The following is a 21,215-nucleotide window of genomic DNA, read 5'->3' on the forward strand; positions in this document are numbered from 1 at the left end:
ATGAGGAAAGACCCCAAGTTCCTCGTCCCTTCAAACAACAATGAAAATGAATGAATAATATGGAAAGATTTTTCAGTTGCATTTTTTCCCGCTGCTAAACTTATCGTTGCTTTCTTTGGACTTTACTTTCTTTACTCTCCATGGTTATTTGTAATTGAAAACATTTTTGTGGCTTTATGAGTGCTCGAGCAACCCTCGCAAAACCCCACTCATCCATCTGACCAAACACACAGGCTAATAATCATTATTATTTCAGATTTATTTGCGGTCATTGGGCTTGATTTTCGTTGTAATTATTGAAAATGTGCTGGCCAAGGCAGTTTTCCACTTTGCTACCCTCTTGAGCCCAATGGTTTGTCCATTTGCTTGTGGGGATTTTTAATGAAATTTTCCTTGTTCAACACACGAACAATGAGTGTCATTATCATTCCAGTTCGTCAGTCAGTCATAGTCAGCCAGTCGGTGAGTGAGCAAAGTCAGTTAGTCAAATATTTGTATAATTTGTCTTTATTGTCATTGACATTAGGCACATTTGTTGCCTCGATTATCTGGGCATTCTTTAAGTGGACATACAGCTGACGCTGCTAATGGCAGCGGGCGGAAAACGGGGGTCTTTAAGTGGCTCAGTGGTTTCGGTGGTGGGTGGTTTCGGTGGTTTACAGTGGGTGGTGGTTACCCGCCTCAGACTTCTGCTATTTTGCTCAAGATTACGTCTTCTGCTGGGGTCTCTAATTGAGCGGGAACTGTGTAATTTCCAAATATGTTAATTTTTCTTTAAAATTCTTTTTAGCAAATTTACATAAGCAGCTCAAAAATCTATAAATTCTTGTGCTGATTTGTAGGAAAATTATTCCCATATAATATTATTACTTTGGAGTCATAAAAAGTTAAATAAATTCGAAGCGAAAAATCCCCTTCTCCTAAGCGCAAAACTCATTTCCCTTTCAAACTTCTTCTGCCTGAAGAACTCATGCGATCCGCGGATTACCCCGAACACAAAAAGCCTCTTCAAAATTCTTTTCAACTTGAAAATATAAGCAACATTTACGTTTTTTTCAGGTACAAATTAATTCCACTTCTCAGCAGTGGATAATAAATGGTAATGAGAAACCAACTGGCGGGCGACACGCAGCCAGGAACAGGATAATCATCGGGCAAGATAAGCAAATTGACGGCGGCCATGGAGCCATTGAGGTCTCGAACAAACCAGAAGATACCGGGCTGAAGTCCACGGCCTTACACAGCGTAATTATTTCAATATTTAATGACTGTAAAAAATCAAAAGGAGCCTATGCTAATGGCACACTCACCAAAAAAAAGTGGCAGTTGCATTTTACTCAACTAAATATGGTAATTACGTACAAATTCCAACTACAATTGCCTATAACTGAAAATTGCTATATAATGTTTAAAATTTCATGCATGAAAAATAAATTCACTGCTAACCAAGTTTCATTTGCATGTTAAACAAGAATTTTGCTTAAGAGGCCATTCCAATGTGAGCAGAATTAAATAAGTTAAATTAAAGGCAAATTCGCAGACTTTGGATTTTTTGTCAAGGACCTCGAAGCTCGAAGGACACTCACCACGGGCACAGGTATCACGCAGTAGACGCAGGGATGCCCACCAACAGCAGCGGCGGCGGTGGCGGTCGGCAGTCCGTAGGCGGCGCACAGATGGTGATCCGTCTTAAATATCTTTGTTGGCGGCGGCTGGGCAATCAGCGACGAGGAGGCGCTGGAGCACGTGTACAGCGTCGTGGTGGTGCTGGTGGTGTTGCTGGTGGTGTTGCTGCTGCTGTTGCAGTTATTGCTGCTGCTGCTGCTGCTGCTGCTGCTCTTGCTGTTGCTGCCGCTGCTGTTGTTGCTGTTTATGTTGTTGCTGTTGCCGCTGTCGCTGTTGTTGCCGCTGCTGCTGTTGCTGCTACTGCTGCTTGTTCTTCTTGTGGCTTTGCTGGCCTTTGCTGCGTGTGTTGCTGTTGTCCCGGCAACACTTGTTGTTGCTACCGCTGCGGCTTCCTGTAGTGGTGGTGTGGTTGGTGGCGGTGGTGGCGGCGGCGGTGGTGGTGGTGGTGTTGTTGTTGGTTGCTGCTGACTCAAGGAGCTGGCCTTAGGATATTTAACGGCTGATGGTGTTGCTCCTTTCGGTGTTGCTGCTTGTGCTGCTGCTACTGGTGTTGCTCCTGCCGCCGCTGCTGATGCTGCTGCTGCTGTTGTTGCTGCTGCTGCTGCTGCTGCTGTTGTGGCTACGGATGTTGTTGTCTGGACAACTGTTGCCACCAATTGGCTGACAGCTGCTGCCTTAAATTCGCCGGACTTTTGCTCCTGCTGCTGTTGTGCGTCCTGTTGGCTGAAATTGGCTAGCTTCGATGTTGCTGCGGGCAATGGCGAGGTTTTTCTCTTGATTGACGCAATTTTAATGGCTAATGGTGAGCAGTTGTGATTGTAAATTGATTTCCTGGCCTTTCTTCGGATTTTCCCCTATTATCTGCGACTAGTTGTGAGCCTTTCTGTCTGCCTTGGTTTTCAAAGTTTTCCTATTGATTTCTTATGTAGAACATTTACTAGTTTGCTATGCGATTTTATATTGGCTAAACACTGAACACTTATTTAAGTTGAAATTTTATTTACTTTATTTGCAGTTACTTAAGCACACACATCGATAGACACAATTTATTTTTGTTTTTTATTTTTTTGGTATTCAAGCTAAGCTTTTTCAACTAATTTTTTGTTTTTTATTTTAATGGCAATTTGCTATATGTTTTTCACTCACAATTAAGCTAGTTTTTATGTGTTTACTTTTAAGCTAGAGTCACAAATTTAATTTGGTTTTTTATTTTAACTTTATTGTCTCTATTTATCGCTTAGAGTGTTTTATATAGATTTCTTATTAAAATAATACTGTAGATCTTTGCTTTGGTGTTCACTTTGAAGATTCCTTTTATATTTAGTTAAATTAATTTTTTTTCTTGCTTTCAGAGTTTTTAACCCTTTGTAGTTGTGCTTTCTGCGGATTTTATTTTGAGTTCTTAGTTGGCTAAGATTCGTAGGAATTTTCGCTGACAATTGTTGCGCTGAGAGACTGGAATCCTTGGACTACTTTGAGTAGTGAGTTCTTGAGCAGAATATTTGGTGTAAACTTTACAATTTTCACGCCTTGTAAATAATACTGAACTTCACTTGCACTTAACACTTCCCGGTTCTCTCAGTGGCTAATATGTATAAATATATTTGTAAATCATGGACAGAATGAACTGACTTCGACGCAGATTACGTATACGCACGGAAAATGGAAATATAAATATATGTAATATATATAAATATATATATTGAATGCAGAATCTTGCGGTGTGGCTTTAAAAACTTGTATATTCCGAATAACACAAAATGGCGAGCTTGCACTGTGCTGAAAGGATGTGTTGCAGGACTCCTTTTTTTTTTTGCGTACTCCTCTCGCTTGGCTATTTGTTAATAGTAGGATTTGGTTTTGGGCTTTGAATTTGATATTCGGTTAGGACTTCGATTCGATTTTGGCTTCAGACTTGGCTGTTGGTTGTCTCCGGCAATCTCAGTGTGCTTGGGGCTCTGTGGTCGCTTTCCGCTTTTGTGGTGCGCAAAATGAGGAAAAGGCGTTTGTAACTGAACTTGACAATCGTCGAATGGATTCTGAATTTCTCATTGAGTAAGGTTTTTGAGTAAGGCCTCAGCTCAGCCTGGCAGCTACGTTTCGGCTTTCCAGCTTCGGTTTTTCCCACTTCGTGTACTCGAATGCATTGGGGAGCCGGCAAAAATTGTTTTCCAGCAACAGGATCCACAAGCCGACGCAGGCGCAGGACTCAAAGGCGTTTCGTATGCCATTCAGCACTGCATTTTCAGTCAAAGTTGGAGGGAGCATTATATATATCCCCACCAACTTCGTCGTCTGGTCAGCAGCTTCCTCAATTGAAATGCATCCCAGCCTATATGGTCGCAATTACCTTAACAACTTCGGCCTGCTCTTGCAATTGTCAACATTGAATTTAATCACAAATTACAACGTGACCAAGCACACAAAACTTTTTATAAGAAATATAAATATTTTGTGTGTTGCGCAAACTTTTTAGCAGCCAAACTCAAACACTGTAAAGTTTTTCACGCTTTCTCGAAACATTTTTCGGCTACAAAACTCAAATAGAAAATGCCAAAGAGAAAATTATACATTGGAATGGGGGGCATGGGAAAACAAATTATTCAGGTAAAATCCAAAACTGGGGTAGAAAAAGCAAATCAAAGGAGTGTAAATGATATTTCCTTTCGGACTGCAGGCAAGTATTTAATTTCCTAATTACTGAAATGGGAAATAAGAAGTTAGACTGACAAGTCGGAGAACGCTGAAGGGAAATATTTCGTTTTCTGCAGCTTCTAGTTTATCAAACGGATTAGTTTAAATGACAGTTGGAGTAACAGAATGCACAGTTTCAACTTTGAAAGAGTTACAAAAATGTAAAAATAATTAATAAAATGGAAGCTTCCATGAGAATTAAATAAATATACATGGTTTATGGTTTTAAAAGGTTTAAAGTTTAATCACATATTATAACGCATAAAACTGAGAAGGGCTTTGTTTTTTATTAAGCTAACGTATTTTTCCATGATACTGACATCCTCTTGCACTTGCAGTTTTAGCTACAGTAAAAATCGTAAGCAAATGATTTTGTTTACCACTCAAACTTTTTGAAAATTTAATATCCAAAACTCTCTTCAAACTTGACATTTGCAATTTTTACTCGTAAAAACGCTCCCATTTCCAGCACAAAGTGCGGTCCAAAGTAATTTTAAATATATATCTTCTCTTAACTCCATAAACTTCAGCAACTTGCCCGTTTCCTCTTTTATTTATTTACTTTCCTTTCTTCATTTTTCTGTGTGGGACACAAAATGCGAAATATAATTTTCATTCCAGCCACAATAACTGACGTCGACTGAGACGCTGACTAAGCGCGAATGTTTACAATTTTAGCCGTATTTTCGCCACCCTCAACAACAAGTTTTTCTTTTTTCCAGAATTTTTCTTCTTTTTTTTTTTGGCTTGGTCCACCAGAGTGCTGTTGTTGTTGTTGCTGTGAGTTGAAAGCTGTTTAAATGAAAGAACGTTCCCGTGAAAAAAGCCAAAGCAACGCCTGTTGGCCATTAGAGGATGCCAAATAGATGTTGCCTACAAAGCGAGCACACCTGGAGGGATTGCAAGGAGTGTGGGGGTGGGGGTTTTGGGATTGGGGCTTGGATTGGGCTACCTAAAAACGCAGCAAACGAGCAACATCAGCCCCAGATTCGTAGCACCCCCCAACTCTTAGTATTATGCCGCAGCAGCTTTGAATAGTTTATTATATAGAGTACATATATAAAGCATATACACCAAGAGAAATGGGTTCAGGAAATCAAGCTGGTAAATGATTTATCTCACAGATAATACAAGAGTAATAAACTGCCCCAAATGGGTTATTAACTAAATCTGTTTATTTACCCTTTTAAGATCCCTAAATATATATAACCCTATAGTTTGCTGTGCATCCATATAACACGTTGGTAAACCTGATTTCGTCAGTTGAGGAAGGACGAAGGGAATTACTTACAAATGTTGCCTTTGTGTGATTCCCATTTCGTGCTTTCCATTTTTTCTTTTCTTTTTTTGTGGGTGTGGTGTTGTTGGTGCTTAGAAAGCAAATGCATAAATTACGATGAAAATTGCACAATGAACAAAACATTACACCCCCTACAAATGTTGTAATACCATTGAAATTAGCAAAAAGGGAATCCATCTAAAATGCTCCTTTCATTGGTGGCCACACACACACATTATGTGTGTGTTTGTGTGCATAATGATTTATCAGGTATGAGGATAATGGGGCACTACTGCCCCGATTCTGGCATCGAGATTAGACTGCCTGCACTGCAACTGTCAGCAAATTGATGGGGAAAATGGTTAGAAGAAATCCATATCATTGCCAGGCTGCCGTGGCAGCCGCATCAGCGGGAGCAATTTTCCACTCAAATGCGTACTCCTTTCCTCTTTCCCTCTCGTCGATTTGACGATTCCCGCCCAGTTTTCCACCCATTTTCGTCCCGCATTTCCCGGATTCAAAGGACGCTGCGTATGACACATGTCGATTGCAGTGGCGCCCCCTATCGGCCGCAAGGCAAAAATGGCGCCTTCTATGTGGAAAGAAGCATCAGAATCAAAAATCATCAGCCTGAGTCCGATTTGAATGAGCGATTGAGTGAGTGAGTGACTGTGTGACTGACTGAATGACTGACTGGCGAGAGTGCGAGCGAGTGAGCCGTTTGATTGCTTGATTGATGCACGCAGCTATTGATTGATTGATGCCTTTTGTTGATCCTTGATTGCTTAAATGTTTGGCCAACACTTTTTATAGCACGCTGTTTCGAATTGGTTTTTGGAGTTTCAGAGCGGAAATAGTGTCTTTCTAAATTCAATTGAATTTCAAATATACATAGATGCTATTTGTATCTGACTTACGTTTGAATAGTTCTGGGATCTCGGAATCTGCGGCGGCAATTGCTGGGCATTAGATGGTCCCCTCATGCCACCGCCTCCACCTCCCCCGCCGCCCTGCTGCTGGTGCAGCGGTCCGCCCATCTGTTGCTGCTGCTGAGGGGGCGGGGCTGGACTGTATCGTGGATGCATTCTTTCTGGTTTCTTAATAGCACTCTCAAATTGACTCGCGACTGAAAAAAAAGGGGAGTAAATGAGACAATGCAGATTAGAAGGATTGGTCATAACTACAAATATTTAAAGTGGGCTATAATAATCTTAATCGTTGCAGATACTAAGATTAACAAACTAATAAAACAAATATTATATTATTATGAGTAAAAATAGGCCGGATTCTTTTCCTGCTAATTAACCTTCACTTCTATTTATCTACTACTTTTTTACAGCCCAACCCGTTTATTCTGTGTGCCGCACGGCAATACTGTTCTCTGCACTTTTTATGGCTCTTTCCATCTCGTCCTCTCTCTCTCTATTTACATATATAGCATTTTTATCGCCTTCTGCGCCATATCCAGCTCATTTTGCCGCGTTTCTAATTTGTTATTAATATTTCATATTTAGCAACTTTGTTGATTATTTGCAGCACCACTCGGCTTTTATTGTTTTTGTTCTTGCAACGGAGCGTTCAGCGAGTTATTTTAGCACTGTTTCTATCTCTTTCCCGCGCGGCAGTTGCAACATTTGCATTTTGACATTAAAAATAGCACACAGCACAGGCCAGCCAATTTTGCAAATTTATTTTTACGCCGCCAGACGGCCACAAACACACACAGGGCACAATAATTTATTGATATGCAGGGGGAAATTATTCAATTGCAAATTGTTTTTACGCTATTGCTTTTTATCAATTGCACTTGTTGTTGTTGCTGTTTTAGTTTGTTATTGCTTATTTAAGGACAATGACAGCAAAATAGAGAACGAGAGCGCAGTGCACAAGCGAAAGAGAGTAGAGAGCGAGAGAGAGAAAGAGCGCATAGAAAGAGCACCGGCAAACAACAAGTGAGCAAAGCAAAAGGTAAAAAATAAATTTGCACTGCGATAAGATTTAAATAATTATTTCTCTCTCTCTCTCTCCCACACCCACTCTCTTTTGACTTATTCGTTTTTCCTAGTTTTATTATTGTTTTTCGTATGGTGCTGTGCCGTTGTTATTTTTGTATTTTTATGCCACTGCTTTATGTATTTTTTATCGAGTGCATTGCTCTAAAACAACAACATTCGCTTTCAATTAGCTGAGAGCCGCAAATTTGTTGCTTTTGCCATTGTTACGTCTACTTTGCGGGGCTTCCAAAGGTTGTTTTTCCCCTTGTTCGATTTGCCATTGGTTTTTAGCTTTGCCCTAATGTTGCTTACTTATTGAAATTTCGTTTTATTGCTGGTCTGTCAGCTGCTGATGGCTCTTCTTCTTGCTTCTTGTTGCACGTTCTGTTTTTTTTTTGCACACAAACCCACGCACACTCTGTCGCACAAACACAACACACACACACACAATCGCACGCACACGCACACTTTTTTGAAAGTAATTCGATTCGTTTTCGTTTCGATTTTTCGCCCTTTTACTTTGCTGGCTTCGTTATTTGTTTGTTGTTCCGTCACGCGCTTTAATTTATATATTTATGCAAAATATTACAACGACAAAATATAAGTTTGCGCAGCCGAAAAAAACGAAGAAAGCGCAACGCGACAGCAATCGGCAATCGTATGAGCTTCTGCTTCTTCCTTTTCTGCCGGCAACGCTCTCTTCGCTCTCTCGCTTAATTTACAGCAATATACAGTGGCGGAGAAAAGTCTAGGTGCGAGCCATAATATTTTAAATTTACTTTAACTTTATATCGCTGTGTATGAGAGACGGGAATAGTATTATAATTCAATACTAATCAAAATAGCCCAGAAGTTTAACTATAGCCTTGACATGTAGCCATGTAGAATATATATACTTTGTACGTAATCTTTTGACCGCCACTGTTTATTTTTGCACTCTTATAAGTTTATTCTCTTGGAAATTCTCTTACTATTGTCTCTTTAAGACTTGCGTTTTTAATGTTTAATAAGAACTGATAATTATATTGGTTATAATTTGGTTGTTTTATTTGATTATGTTTTAGTGTAATTTTCTTATTAATATAAAATTTAAAAAACGGAGTTATTATAAATAATAAAATAAAATTATAATTATATTATTTACATATTTATTTTACTAAAAAAATTAAATTAAGAATATGAAATGCTATAAAATAACGATACAATCAAATGTACGACAGTACTTTTGTTTTCCGTGCTAACTTTAAATAAGTTTCATTTTCGAACTTGATGCACATGGATGGATGTCAGTTTTCCCAATCCCATTATTTCAGTTCATTACGCAAATGTCGCAAAATAAAATGAATGAAATAAAAATGCGGGGACCAAAAACTGTAAAGCCAGCAACAGCATCTAGTGTGTTATTTTGAAATATTTAAATAAAATTAATATTCTCAACAAGTGCGTCGCATAAAAGGGCGACACACACCACACGTCCTGCCACCCATTTTTCACCACCCAACACTCCACAGCTTTTGGCACATAACAAAGGACTAAGGGACTAAACAAATGATGCATGATGACGACAACGAAAAATAAGGAGGTAGGGGGTTAAAACTGAAAAAATCGAAATGAGAGCGACTCCCACGCATTGTGAAGCACTGCCACGCCCACCGCTCCAACCACTCAGACAGCAGCGGGCGCAAGAATACATACATATTTATGCATTTTCGAAAAAGGCTTTTACATATACTGAAATGTGCAATAATCAAAATATACCTAATTTGTAGATTAAAAAATTCCAATTAATTACAAACACTTCATTTAAATTATTTTTTTTAATCAAACTGTTTTATCCAATTATTTGACTTGCAACTGTAAAATATGCAAGCACGAATACATATATGATACCAGTCTGTAAACAATGTTCTGCCACTCCCACCACCCACGTAAGCCTACCAACAATAAATTTGCAATAGCAACGACGAAATTTGAAGAATGGGCCAGGACCAACAAACAAGAAGAAGAATCAGGAGCAGACAGAAAGGACAATACGCGAAATGAAATTGGATGGCGCAAAAAAAAAAAATGTTTATACAACAAAACATGCAAGGAATTTAAATTTATCTTAAATATGCAAATTTAATGACACTATCGAGATATGCAAATTTCCCCAAGCAGCAAAAACAAAAAACAATATACAAAAAAAAAGGAAGCAAGAAATCAACAAATTTTAAAACAGTGAACACTGGTACAGGAAGACCATAATCATTTAAATAATAAATATTTATAACTAAGAATGTTAACATCCAAAAATAACAAAAATTCTTATAATAGGTAAAACACGTTTAATAACAGGAAATGTTTGTCTCTGTAATAATTAGGTTTAACCTTTAAAGTAAATATTAACAGACTACAATCGAGGAACTACTGTGCCTGAAAAATAGGACAAGAACAAAAAACGCCAATAAATCGAAAGATGGGGCAGATAGTAAAAGAAAGTCAGGATCTCACGCACAGTGGGCTGAAACACTTACGCCTAAAACGCATGAAAAATAACATATTGGGGGTACGGAAAAACGGCATGCAAGATGGATGGGCTGGGGGGGTGGAAAGTTGCCTGCGAAACGGGGGAGGCGTGGCAACAGCCTCTCTGCGGCCAAAATGACGACGCGTTGGTATTTTCATTAAGTTTGGCACCATTTTCCTTTTGTTGCCCACTCCAAAAACCATTTTTTCCTACACTGCCTGCCCTTTTTCATGCATATTTTCCACAGCTTGGAGTGGAAAAAAAGTATAGAAATTGCTTCTATTGGTTTTTATAACTTTTTATATAACAATTTATAAATTAACAAAAAACAGCTTTAGCTGAATTTATTATTTACAAAGTAAATACATCGAGTCAAAGAGTTGCATGATAAACAAAAAAAACTCTTATTACAAAAAAAAATATTTTGTATATGTTTCGAGTGATCTATACAAAGTAGGAAAATTTTTTTCAGTGCAGAGTTTCTTGGCCACGGCTTGAAGCAACAAAAATTCTTGTCGCGCAACAGCGGCAAAAAGGAGGCGGCCAAAAGTGTGGGTTGTACGGGGGAGCGAGCTAGAGAGGGGGAGGGCGCTGCTACGTGACCGTAAGCAATTTGCAGTGTGGGCGAAAAGGCCGGAAAACCCGGGAGTGAGGGGAGGGGAGTGGGCACTCCTCGCTGCGTAATCGCAAATAGGAAAGTGAAATGTCAGCTGTTTCCATCATCTTGGCGCTGCGCCTCTGTCGGCATGTGACTGCCAGGAATTCAAGCTAGTTAAAAAATAATAAAAATAATAATAATAGAAGCATGGGATCTAAGGGTCTACAACCACTAGTTTCCCATCGGAATGCATTGTATAGGTCACTGCGTAAGGACTAAAAAAAAAAGAGAAAAAAAACTACAGAACCAGAAGAAGTGAAGTGTAGGAAACGCTTTTGTTGGCGCGTGATCTAAGGATAATTTATGACTCGCCCAAGGAGAGCAATGTGCGCAGGCAGAGGATGTCACAGGACAGGACTGACTTTGAGATAAGGAGTGCTCAAGGCGAGCTCGAGAATTTAAATTCAATCAAACTGCAGTCGGTAATTGCTCGGCCATGGATGGAAAGCATCTCAGTTCAAGGTTTTCCACTCCAGGAGATGGGAAAGTATATAGGGAATATACCAAGTTAGTTTAGAAATAGAATCAAGGTTTGTTGAGTTTAAGGTTTGTTACCCTGTTATTCCACGACTAACAGGTATTAGTGTATCAATACTCCTATAAGCAAAAAAAAACATCTTTTTATTAAACAAAATCACTAAAAGTTATTGGCAGTAAAGCCTAACGAAAATAAGATTTTCTCGCCCCCAATCTCCTCCATACCCAATTAAGCGCCCCTATCAATGTCCTTCGCTTTGGTTTTCGATACCACATTAATATGTTCACAAATTCACATCAAAGCACCCCCATATCTGCAATATATTACGTTCATAATCCATTTTCGCCCGAGCAGACATTGAATGTCATTGGTAAAATTAATTTATATAAAATGACATAGATTTAATATGCGAATGAAGGAAGAATATTGATGTTGGCTTTCCCCCATTTCCCGCCCTGTGCTCCACATTTCCGCGTAATTACCTCCATGTGTGTGTGTGTGCGGAAAAACCAATGGAAAGGGGAGGGGAAAAGCGGGAAAGCCATGGTGGAGTAATGCCAAAATGGCGGCGTCGCCGGCATCATCATTATCGCCATCATCGTCGCCAAGACATCGTTAAATTAAATCTATTGTCGACGCATTCAATGTGCATATAAATCATTTATGGCCTTTCAGCCAAATGCAACAGTCGCAAGGGCGCAAATGTAGACATTACAACAATTTATTATTTAATTATCAATGCCGCAAAATTTTCATTCAAAGGCCGCAAACTCAAAGCTCAAGCCATCTGAAAACCACAGTACAGGCATTAAAGTGCACCACCCACACACACACACACCCACACACACACTCGCACACATGAAAACCCCTTGAACAAAAGGCCAAAACGAAGACAACTGGGGCTGAGCATTTCATAAAATTTGATTACAGTGAATGCGTAAAGTTTACGACCAAGTGAAGGGAATTAACTGAAAGTGGCAAGGCGCTCAAACGCACACACATGTGGCGGCATCTGCGGCTTTCCTTTCCGTTCCTTGCCTTTTCTTAGCTCTATATCAGGGGAATTCCACGCCCACTTTTCCGGCCCCCCCGACTGTCCCCGGAAAATCCATTAGGCGGCAAATGAAAATGGTTTCTTGGCATCGTATCTGCCGTAGCGATCATAATTTTGTTGTTAAAGCTGCAAATGTTGATTATGATTAGGAATTTTCAAAAATACTCATCATTTTTATGGCTATATGGATTAGAGGGAAACATTCGTTGCAATTTGTGTTGATTATTTAAATAATATATATTTGCTTAAGCTGCTTATAATATCTAGTTTGTCCTTTTTCTTAACGGTTTCTACTCTTTATTAGTGCTTACAGATTGATTGATAGCTTAACAAAAACAATATTCTTTAAAGTGTTTTCTTCCCTTGCCATTTTTTGGTCTACAAATTGTTTTTCAGCTCCTTGAAGACCAACTTTATTAGTGGATGCTGTCCAAAGTTTGGAAAAAATCACAGCATTTTGGGTGAGTGATTGATCTGCAGTGTGGACCATAAGATACTCAAGGGCTTAAAGGGAAAGGCTTATGCACCAACTTCAAATTTCATAAGGCAACAAGGAAATTGGATATAATTTTAAAAATTTAATACTTTAAGGAATTCAAAAATGTGTCTGTTATTAAACTACTAACTCACAGCTTAGGGTCATTACTGTTGTAAATGACACTGAATTAAAGTTCTGCCTTTCGTTTGTGGGATCTGCAATTGTTAAGTACTTAATGCGATAGTTTCGCCTGAAATCGGCTTATTGTTTTTAGCATAATTCTGTTGTTCCCCAATTGGAGCTGTCAAAATGTTGATAACTCCGTTACAGTTTTTGGTTTTTCCCCAAAATCCTCTTGGACAGGACCAAATAAAAAGGGAGTAGGAAATTTCCCACGCAGCGGCGGCAAGCTGTCGCATTTTGACAATCTAATCTGCTTTGGTATTAATCCTTTTTACCACAATGCTGGGCAAACAAACCCCCCTGTTATTTTGCCCAAATATTTCTTCCGGGATTTCTTAGCCCTTCCCCCACTTTTGTAGGCAATATTTGCGGTCGTAGTTCTATTATCTCTCAAGTCCGAGGCCGCAATGACTCCAAATTGCCGGGTTGTAGACCCCGCAAAATGTTTCAGCCATCGGACCACAACCCTCTACATAAACCCAAAAACCACAGCCCCCTTTTTCCACCATTTTCCTGGGGCGCTAACGAGCTTTAAACCGCGTAAACATCTGTGCGAACAGAAAACAGATTCGGACTCCCAATCGGTAAAGGAGTGCGTGAAGTGCCTTTATCTTGTTGGCTGGTAAAACCCTTTTCATGACATCACTTTACTTCGAAAAACAAAAAAAGGACAAAATTATCCTTGACGGTGTTGCGTATTTTACTTTTTTTTTTTCTTAGCCAAAATCAAATTATCCTAGTACAGTGACTGCGAACCAGCGATTGCCTACTGGTTGATTCGATTAGAACTAATTTGATTGGGAATTCGTTTGAGTAGATCCTGAATATGAGCTAGATGACTTTGGTACACAGAAAAAAATAAGCAGCCCATAATTTAATTTATTAAAACATTCTCAGGTTACAAAGTAGCAATTAATTATTATAGTTTATTTCAACAGATGTTTGGTTTTGCAAGAGAGTTTAGTCTTGAAAATCACAATTTAATACAGAGTCTATTGATGTTCATATTGTTCTATGTGGACCTAAATCCAATCCTCTTTGGCTTTCAACCTAATCGGGTTATTAATAAGCATTCATTAGCCGGCGGGCAGGGCCATAAATAAAATGCCATCTATTATGTACGAACGATTGCATTTCCACCCAAAACAATCACTTGATTTATTAAATTTATCAAACAAAAAATGGCTATATAGGAATATATATCACTGGCCACTTGAAGCCAAGCGTTTCGGGTGCTGGCCTTGTATACATATATATATAATATATATTTAAAAAGGGCCTAACTGCGTTTATCATGCGCCACAGGACATTGCCCAAAGTCACCTGGAAGGAGGCAAGAAACTAACTCCGGTCTCGGATTCCTCATCGAACCCCAACCTCTCCAGCATTCCGAGTGTTTCGCTTGGCTGGGCAGCAAATGTTCCATGCGCCAAAAACGCTCCGAATAATGAAAACCAAAGGCACACAAAAAAAAGGAAGTTCTGGATTGAAAAAGAAAAGGACGAAGTTCCAGGCCTCGATGTACTCAATAAATAATGGCACTTTAAAGCGGCTTCTCGGTCGGGAGGTGTCTTTCATTCTACCCACTTTATTTACAGCTGTCTCTGGCAATCTCATTCTGACCTCAAAAGCTCCCATATTTATATATATATATAGTCCTTGTTAAGCGGTGCTAAGTATTTTTGACAGGACATTCGTGTAATTTAAAGCTGCCATCCCTTGGCCATTTTAGTTGTCAGCTTTGTTGGTGAGGGTCCTTGTTAGTGTCCCATGCTCCAATGACAAAGCCGTTTTGTTCTGTAGTTAACGTAATTAAAGATTACAAGTTAAACGAAATCTGGGCTTAGTTGGGTTTTAAAACTTGCAGTTTGCTGGACTAATTAAAGACGATGTCCTGTTGTTAATACAAGTTCACATTCTACAGACAAAGGCAACGAAAATGCTGCAACAAAATTAGCAAACATTACCACGCAGAAGCCACAGCTTTGAAATTATGCTTGAAAAATAATTAGAAAGCATTTGGTACAACTTAAATTTTAGATTTTATTTGCAAATACATTACTATGAATTCAAGAAAATGCTCTTTCACAAAACGTTTACAAAAGTTTCATTTGCAAACGTTTGCCAAAATGCGAATTTCCCCCCATTTCCCCCCAAATAGATCGCAAAATGTTGCGAAAATTAATATTGCCCAATTCCCCCGAAACCGTCAACATAAATTCTTCGCATTTGAACCATAAATAAAATTCCAAAAATACCAAAAACTGCTGTTGACCCATTTAAGGATGCCCGTCTAGTGGGCACACCATCTAATTACAAACGTTTTGTGAAGGGGGAGGGTGAAAATAAATGGCATGTGTTGACCTTATGCCTATGACCCCCAAATAGATTATGCCAGATGATATGAAATCTGTAGCGCAGCCAACTAAACGGAATCCTTTGCGAAATGAAACGAACTCAACTGAACCGAACTGAGTTGAGCGGAACAGAAAATGTGCAACACGCGATGAGCATAAATTGCAATTCCAATTTCCGGTTTCTGTTTCAAATGTCGCACGTTTCGCCCACGCCCCCCTTCGCCGCCCATTTGGACGGTCCTCTGCCTACTGCCACGCCCACTCCGCTTCCTTCAACTCACACACACACACACACACAGCTGTCGCACAGTGCAGCGTTGCACAATATTGTTGCAATTCATTTAATATATACGTTCCTCGTAGGTTACGGGGCACTTTTTCGGGTCTCGTAACAAATGTGCGACATTCTTTTAAGTGGCAAAAGGTTCTATTTGTTTGAAACGCAAGCAAAATTAAACAATAAAAAATATGTTGCCTACTTGGGAACACCTTAGTGAGTCCTTTTGCAACTTAGCCGTTACTTTGTTACCTAAAAAAAAGTTTTGTATTTTTATTTCGTTTCTAGTGCATGTATCAAAACCTATTTAAAGATCTTAAGTCATGGAACCAAATTTAATTCTCTAGAAATGTAATGTTAATTTTTTTAAGTGCCATGTGGCTGATGTTGCTGCTGCAATTGTAGTTCATATATATTTAACCGCCTAAATACTGTTTGGCAGTTGGTGCGATTGTTGCTTGTGTTTTTTGTGTTGTTTGTGTTGTTTGTGTTGCAGTTGCTGTTCAGTTGTTATCGGCAGCAACCAAATGGCGGAAAATGCAGCAGCGGCAACAACGGGAGTGAAAATGAAATGAAATTGACGTCAACATTTTGTTTCTTGTGTTAGTGGGCACCGCGCCCACTTTTCCAACCGCCCCATCCGCCCATCCTCAATGAGGGCATTACAAGCTGATTTTGTTGTTGCTGCTACTGCTACAAATGGTTATCGAACAACAACAGCATCAGCAGCAGCAGCAGCAACAACAAATTGTTGCAGTTTTTGGCTGAATTACAACGAACATTGAAAGAGCATTTTGTAAGTCGCTCCATCTAGTGGTTTCACCGCATTTTCCCCATTCCCTCGTTGCATTATTTATACGTAGTTCGCTTTTCCTCTGCCCTGTTTAATATTTCATCATTAATGTTTTCCCTTCGCATTGCTAATTGCCTTGCAGTTTCTGTCTGTGTGTGTGTGTGTGTGTGCTAATGTGCTGATAAGTACTACAAGTAAACCACCCTTCTTCACCTCGTTTTTCTAGGGTATCTTGTGATAACTAGGAAAACATGAGCCACCCAAGAATGCTGTTGCATGCTGTTATGTAAATTCTTTAATTATGATTTATTTGATTGAACTTAAAACTAAATATTACGCCTTTCTAATAAGTCTATTATGTGTATTTAAGAAACTTTTACTGAAAACAATTCATATTTGTTTCAGCGTCCTAATTCTTCGACAAAGAACAATTTTTTACGTACTTTAAGATTCAGATCACGCTCTAAAACTCATCCAGAACGGATCTGGTTAAGTAATTGTATCATTTATCTTTCATCTCGCTCTCCCATGATAATGTTCAGCCAAAAATTTACACATTCTGTCCAGCGGAAAATCGCAAAAAAACCATCCACATCCATGCTACCATGTAGCACCCATTTTCTAAGGATTCTCTGCCATTTTCTAAGCGTATTCAACTTATTTGATGTGCTGCGCATGATTAATCTTCAAAAAAGTGTCCACAAGTCAACCAGCAGCGAAAGAGATAGCAACTGATGGCGAATGTGGGTTGCGAAAGAGATAGATGGATGCTGGCGAATGTAAGCATGCCAAGGATACCGAAAACGAAAAATGTGCTTTTCCACCATGTCTATGTATGTGCATATATGTGTCCATGTATGTATGTATGTATGTTGACTGAAAAATGATTAAAAACTTAACTTGCAAAAGAAGTTTTATTCCGAGCAGCAACAACAACGCAACCCCAAAAACTCCCACCCCCCCTGCACCACTTCCTCCGTATTTGCCCTGTTTTGCGGGTAATCCTTTAATGCAGCAAACGCGTATGTCACAGCAGCTGCAACTATTTCTCATCACAGCAGACGCAGACGACAAGGGGCTGACACATCCCCATATATATCCCTGTACCCCTGCACCGCTTTACCCCTATCCCTTGTCCGCCATAAAACCCGAAAACCCGCCCACCTTGCATGTCTGCCGCCCCTTTTTGCTGCTCCCTGAATGACATTTTTGCCTGATTTTCCAGCTACTTTTGGCTGCAAATATTTTTGCTCGCACGTCTTTCATTTTACCCTATTCAATTACCCTCACTGAAGGTTTTAAAGTTCGGTAAGGAAGCTAGAAATATTTAAAGATTTAAAATTTTGAATTTACTGGATTTAATATTGAAAGTGAAATAATTATATAATAACAGTTACCGCAGCTATGAAAAAATTAATCATAACAGATTAAACTGCTCCTCTTTAGTTAATGTTAAATTATAAAATTAGCAAAATATCTGAAAATTTATATGAAAAACATAGATAAAGCTATTTCAACTCTAACTAGCAGTTAAGTTCATAATAAATATAAGAAACGGCAGTAACACAATATTTTTCAAGAACACTGAGCATGTATTAAATTAAACATCAACATAAAAACTGAGTAAATATTGTTTAAACTTTAAGTCTTTTCGCTTTTCCTGATACCTAAATCCCGAAAAACATTTTTGCAAGTTTTTCGCACTCCTAACCATGTTCTTGATCTTCTTACTGCTGCCCCTTGTCAAACTCCACCCACTCCTCCCATTCCTCATCCTGTCTGCGATGCATTTTACCAAAGATTTTGACATGGCATAATAAATTGTGTTGGTGCCAAAAAAAGGTGGAGTAGAGCAGAAGACACCTGTACAAACACCCATGCACACGGGGCGTATGGAAAATCTACTTATGCGCCTCGAGCTATGCAAACTTTAAAAGTGTTTAGTGGATTTTCTTGCGCACTTTTTGCTCGCCTTTCTTTGTGCCGCCTTTGTTGTTTTGGCCATTCGCGCGCCACAATTTTCCGCAACATTAATTGCTTGTCATTGTCAACATCCCCAATGTGCCCCTTTTTCCACTTTTAGCCAGTTCAGCCTAATTCCGCCTCGAGATACGAAAACGCTCATAAACTTTTGCACGCGTAAATTGTAAAATTTTCATTGCATACTTTCGTGCGTCACTCGAAAGACCGAGATGGCATGATGCACAGAAGAGAGATAGCGAGTGCCGAATGCTGGCAACGCACAAAACTGTACACTTGAAAATATTTTATTAAATTTAATAAAATTATTTTATCCACTTAAACGACACGCTTGGTTTTTAATGTTAATAACATTTTAATAGAAAAAAATCTAGTAATTAATAAATTATATTTGTTACCTATATTTTTTCTGTGTGTAATTCAGCTCAAATCTTTTCTCTGCCTTTCCCCCCAAAGAGTGCGTTGGGTTTTTCGCTATTAACATTTTTGCCTTCCGGGGCCAATTGCAAATTAACGTGTGAAATTTGAGGGGGGAAATTTTCCGGCAAGGGAAAATGCGATGAAGATGAGGAAAACTGCGCTCGCGGCGGCTGAGCAGCTGAAGCTTCAGCATAAGTTTGACCAGAAACTTTTCGCCTAGATGTTTATGCGCTCGTGGAGTACTTATTGAGATGGCTTTAATTAAAGCCAAGTCGGGTGAAAGTTCCGGGCAAAGTTAATTAGGGGCAAGCGCATTTCGCAATGGGAATCTTAAGCGGAAATATTCATCTGAATTGTCTAGACTGCTGAAGTGTAAGCGTAATTAGTTCAACGATATTTTTCGGGCCCAAGATTCAGCTGAAACTGCTGAACGGCAGTTAGAAGCAACAGCATTTAAATCCTTTCAGAAATGAAGTAGAATCAGGAGAAACCTAATAAACAAAGTATATTATCTTCTTATGATAATTAGGTTAATATTATTATATACCAAAATAAGTCTTAAGATGTTTACACCTTTATTCAATTCAAGCCATTCTAATTGCCTTGATATTTTTGTCTATCAAAGCATAAAGACCAAAAAATACTTTTTCAAGTATGTATATGGGTTTGATAGAGACTGACCGGACTGCCCTTTGACCTCTTCCTGATCACCCACACTTCTGAGTCCTTTCCTTTCCCTGGCCACCTGCCCAATCTTTCAATCCTCTGGAGGCAGTGCAATCCTCACGCTTTATAAACAACTCATTTTCTCGGCACGTCGGCATATTAAATGATTGCTAAGCGCAAAAGGCAAAAAGCAGAAAAACCATTTGCAATTCATAAGCCCAAAGAGTGGGGGCTAAACGAGAGATTCCCAATCCATGACGAAGTTTTGCCCGGGCTGCAATGAATAGATGGGGGGAAAATCGAGAGGTTGGGGGGCCAAGGGAAAATTGCAGACAACGCGCGACTATTAATAAAAATATGCGAACAATGCTGGAGCGTAGAGCCAAGGGGTGAGGAGCGGGGGCCGGGGTGCAAAACGGAACGGAAACCGCCTTCAACATTGATTTCAATATGGCGGCTCACACACAAACACACACCCACACTAAACACACACACAGAAGCCCACGCAAACACACACACACACACACATATACAATGAATGACGAACGTCGCTGAAATGAATGAAAAAGCAAAACAAAAACTTTAAATCCTTTAGTTAAACAAAAGGAGACCGCATCACACAATGCCCATGGGTGCACTGAAATTGAAATTCTTGTAAGATATTAAATATTTTAGTAAATTCTATATGTAAGGCATAGTTTTAAACCTAAATCCGTAAAAGAGACTTTTAAAGACTGGAGTTTTGAAAGATCTAGATATTTCTGCGGCATCACCGATAAACAAATTCCTTGGAGTAATAAAATCAAATACTTGGAATGCTGAAATAGAAGAGCAAGACTTTCTGCAGTGTAGGTGGAATGGGGCGACTTGTTTTGTTTGGGGAGTTGGGGGCTGCCAGCCAAGGACTACACACTGAAATCAGCATATCCTGCCGGCTGCGGCTCTGGTCTGAACATTTATATTGTTTACGCGATGGATTAGTGGCGACTAAACGTGGCATATTGGCAACGAGACTACAACCGATGATGACGAAGGACGAAGCCGGATGGATGAATGGATTGGAATGGAAGCCTTGGCAGGACTATAAAACAAAGCTGACCGCATTTCTCTAAGCGATTAAATGCGAGCGCAACCAACTTTAAATAATGTCTTCGGGGTTTTAACTCCCAATGAGTATCTGCGCGGATGAAATTCCATTTAGAAGTCAGTTTCACTTTACTGCTCTCACTGCTCTCTTATCATATTTTTTCATTTTTTTCAGCTTTAACTTTCGCAAGCTTTTAACTGCCTTTTCCCCCCAAAACAATTTTTTTTTGGTACGTGACCTTTGGACTAAATTCCTCCAGCAAAACTGTCGTCATCGCCGATGACTGAAACCCAATATGTTTGAAATGAAATTGTAACAATGAACCCAGATATACAAACAAACACACAGTAAATGGGGGGAACCCACGCACACATCCACAGATAAGAACATCCCACATGGCCTAAGGATTCAAGCAAAAAAAACAATGTTCCATCTGACATATCTCAAGTGCTTCCTCATTCCCATACCAAAGTTTGAATAATTTTCGATATTTTTTTCTGGCGTCAGAAATCTTTGCTCATTATTATTGGCGGTCCAACTTTGAGCAGAAACTAGAACAGAAATTGAGTAAAATATATAGCAAATTCAAGAACATTTGACAAAAGTCATGGAAGAATTCCCAAAATAAAAAAAAAGGGTGGCGTTTTCAGTTCAAGCACTTTCCACTTTGTAATTAAACACC

At 39.2% G+C, this 21,215-nt stretch overlaps 1 protein-coding gene across 4 annotated transcripts in view; it reads right to left on the reverse strand.

The window, feature by feature from the left end:
- The window catches only part of LOC120450058 (protein alan shepard), a 121,394-nt gene extending 113,139 nt beyond the window's left edge, over nt 1-8,255 (reverse strand). For 2 of the 4 annotated variants that reach the window (XM_039632830.2, XM_039632828.2), the window contains exons 1-2: nt 7,906-8,255; nt 6,517-6,725 (exon numbers count right to left, since the gene is read on the reverse strand). In XM_039632830.2, coding sequence (XP_039488764.1) covers nt 6,517-6,684 — 168 coding nt within the window. In that variant the 5' untranslated portion in view covers nt 6,685-6,725; nt 7,906-8,255. The remainder of the gene's footprint in view (nt 1-6,516; nt 6,726-7,905) is intronic. The other 2 variants (XM_039632829.2, XM_039632831.2) reach the window with 2 other exon arrangements.
- Between the last annotated feature and the right edge of the window lie 12,960 nt (nt 8,256-21,215).

Source organism: Drosophila santomea, chromosome 3L (assembly GCF_016746245.2).
Source record: "Drosophila santomea strain STO CAGO 1482 chromosome 3L, Prin_Dsan_1.1, whole genome shotgun sequence".
NCBI classification, from domain to species: Eukaryota; Metazoa; Arthropoda; class Insecta; order Diptera; family Drosophilidae; genus Drosophila; species Drosophila santomea.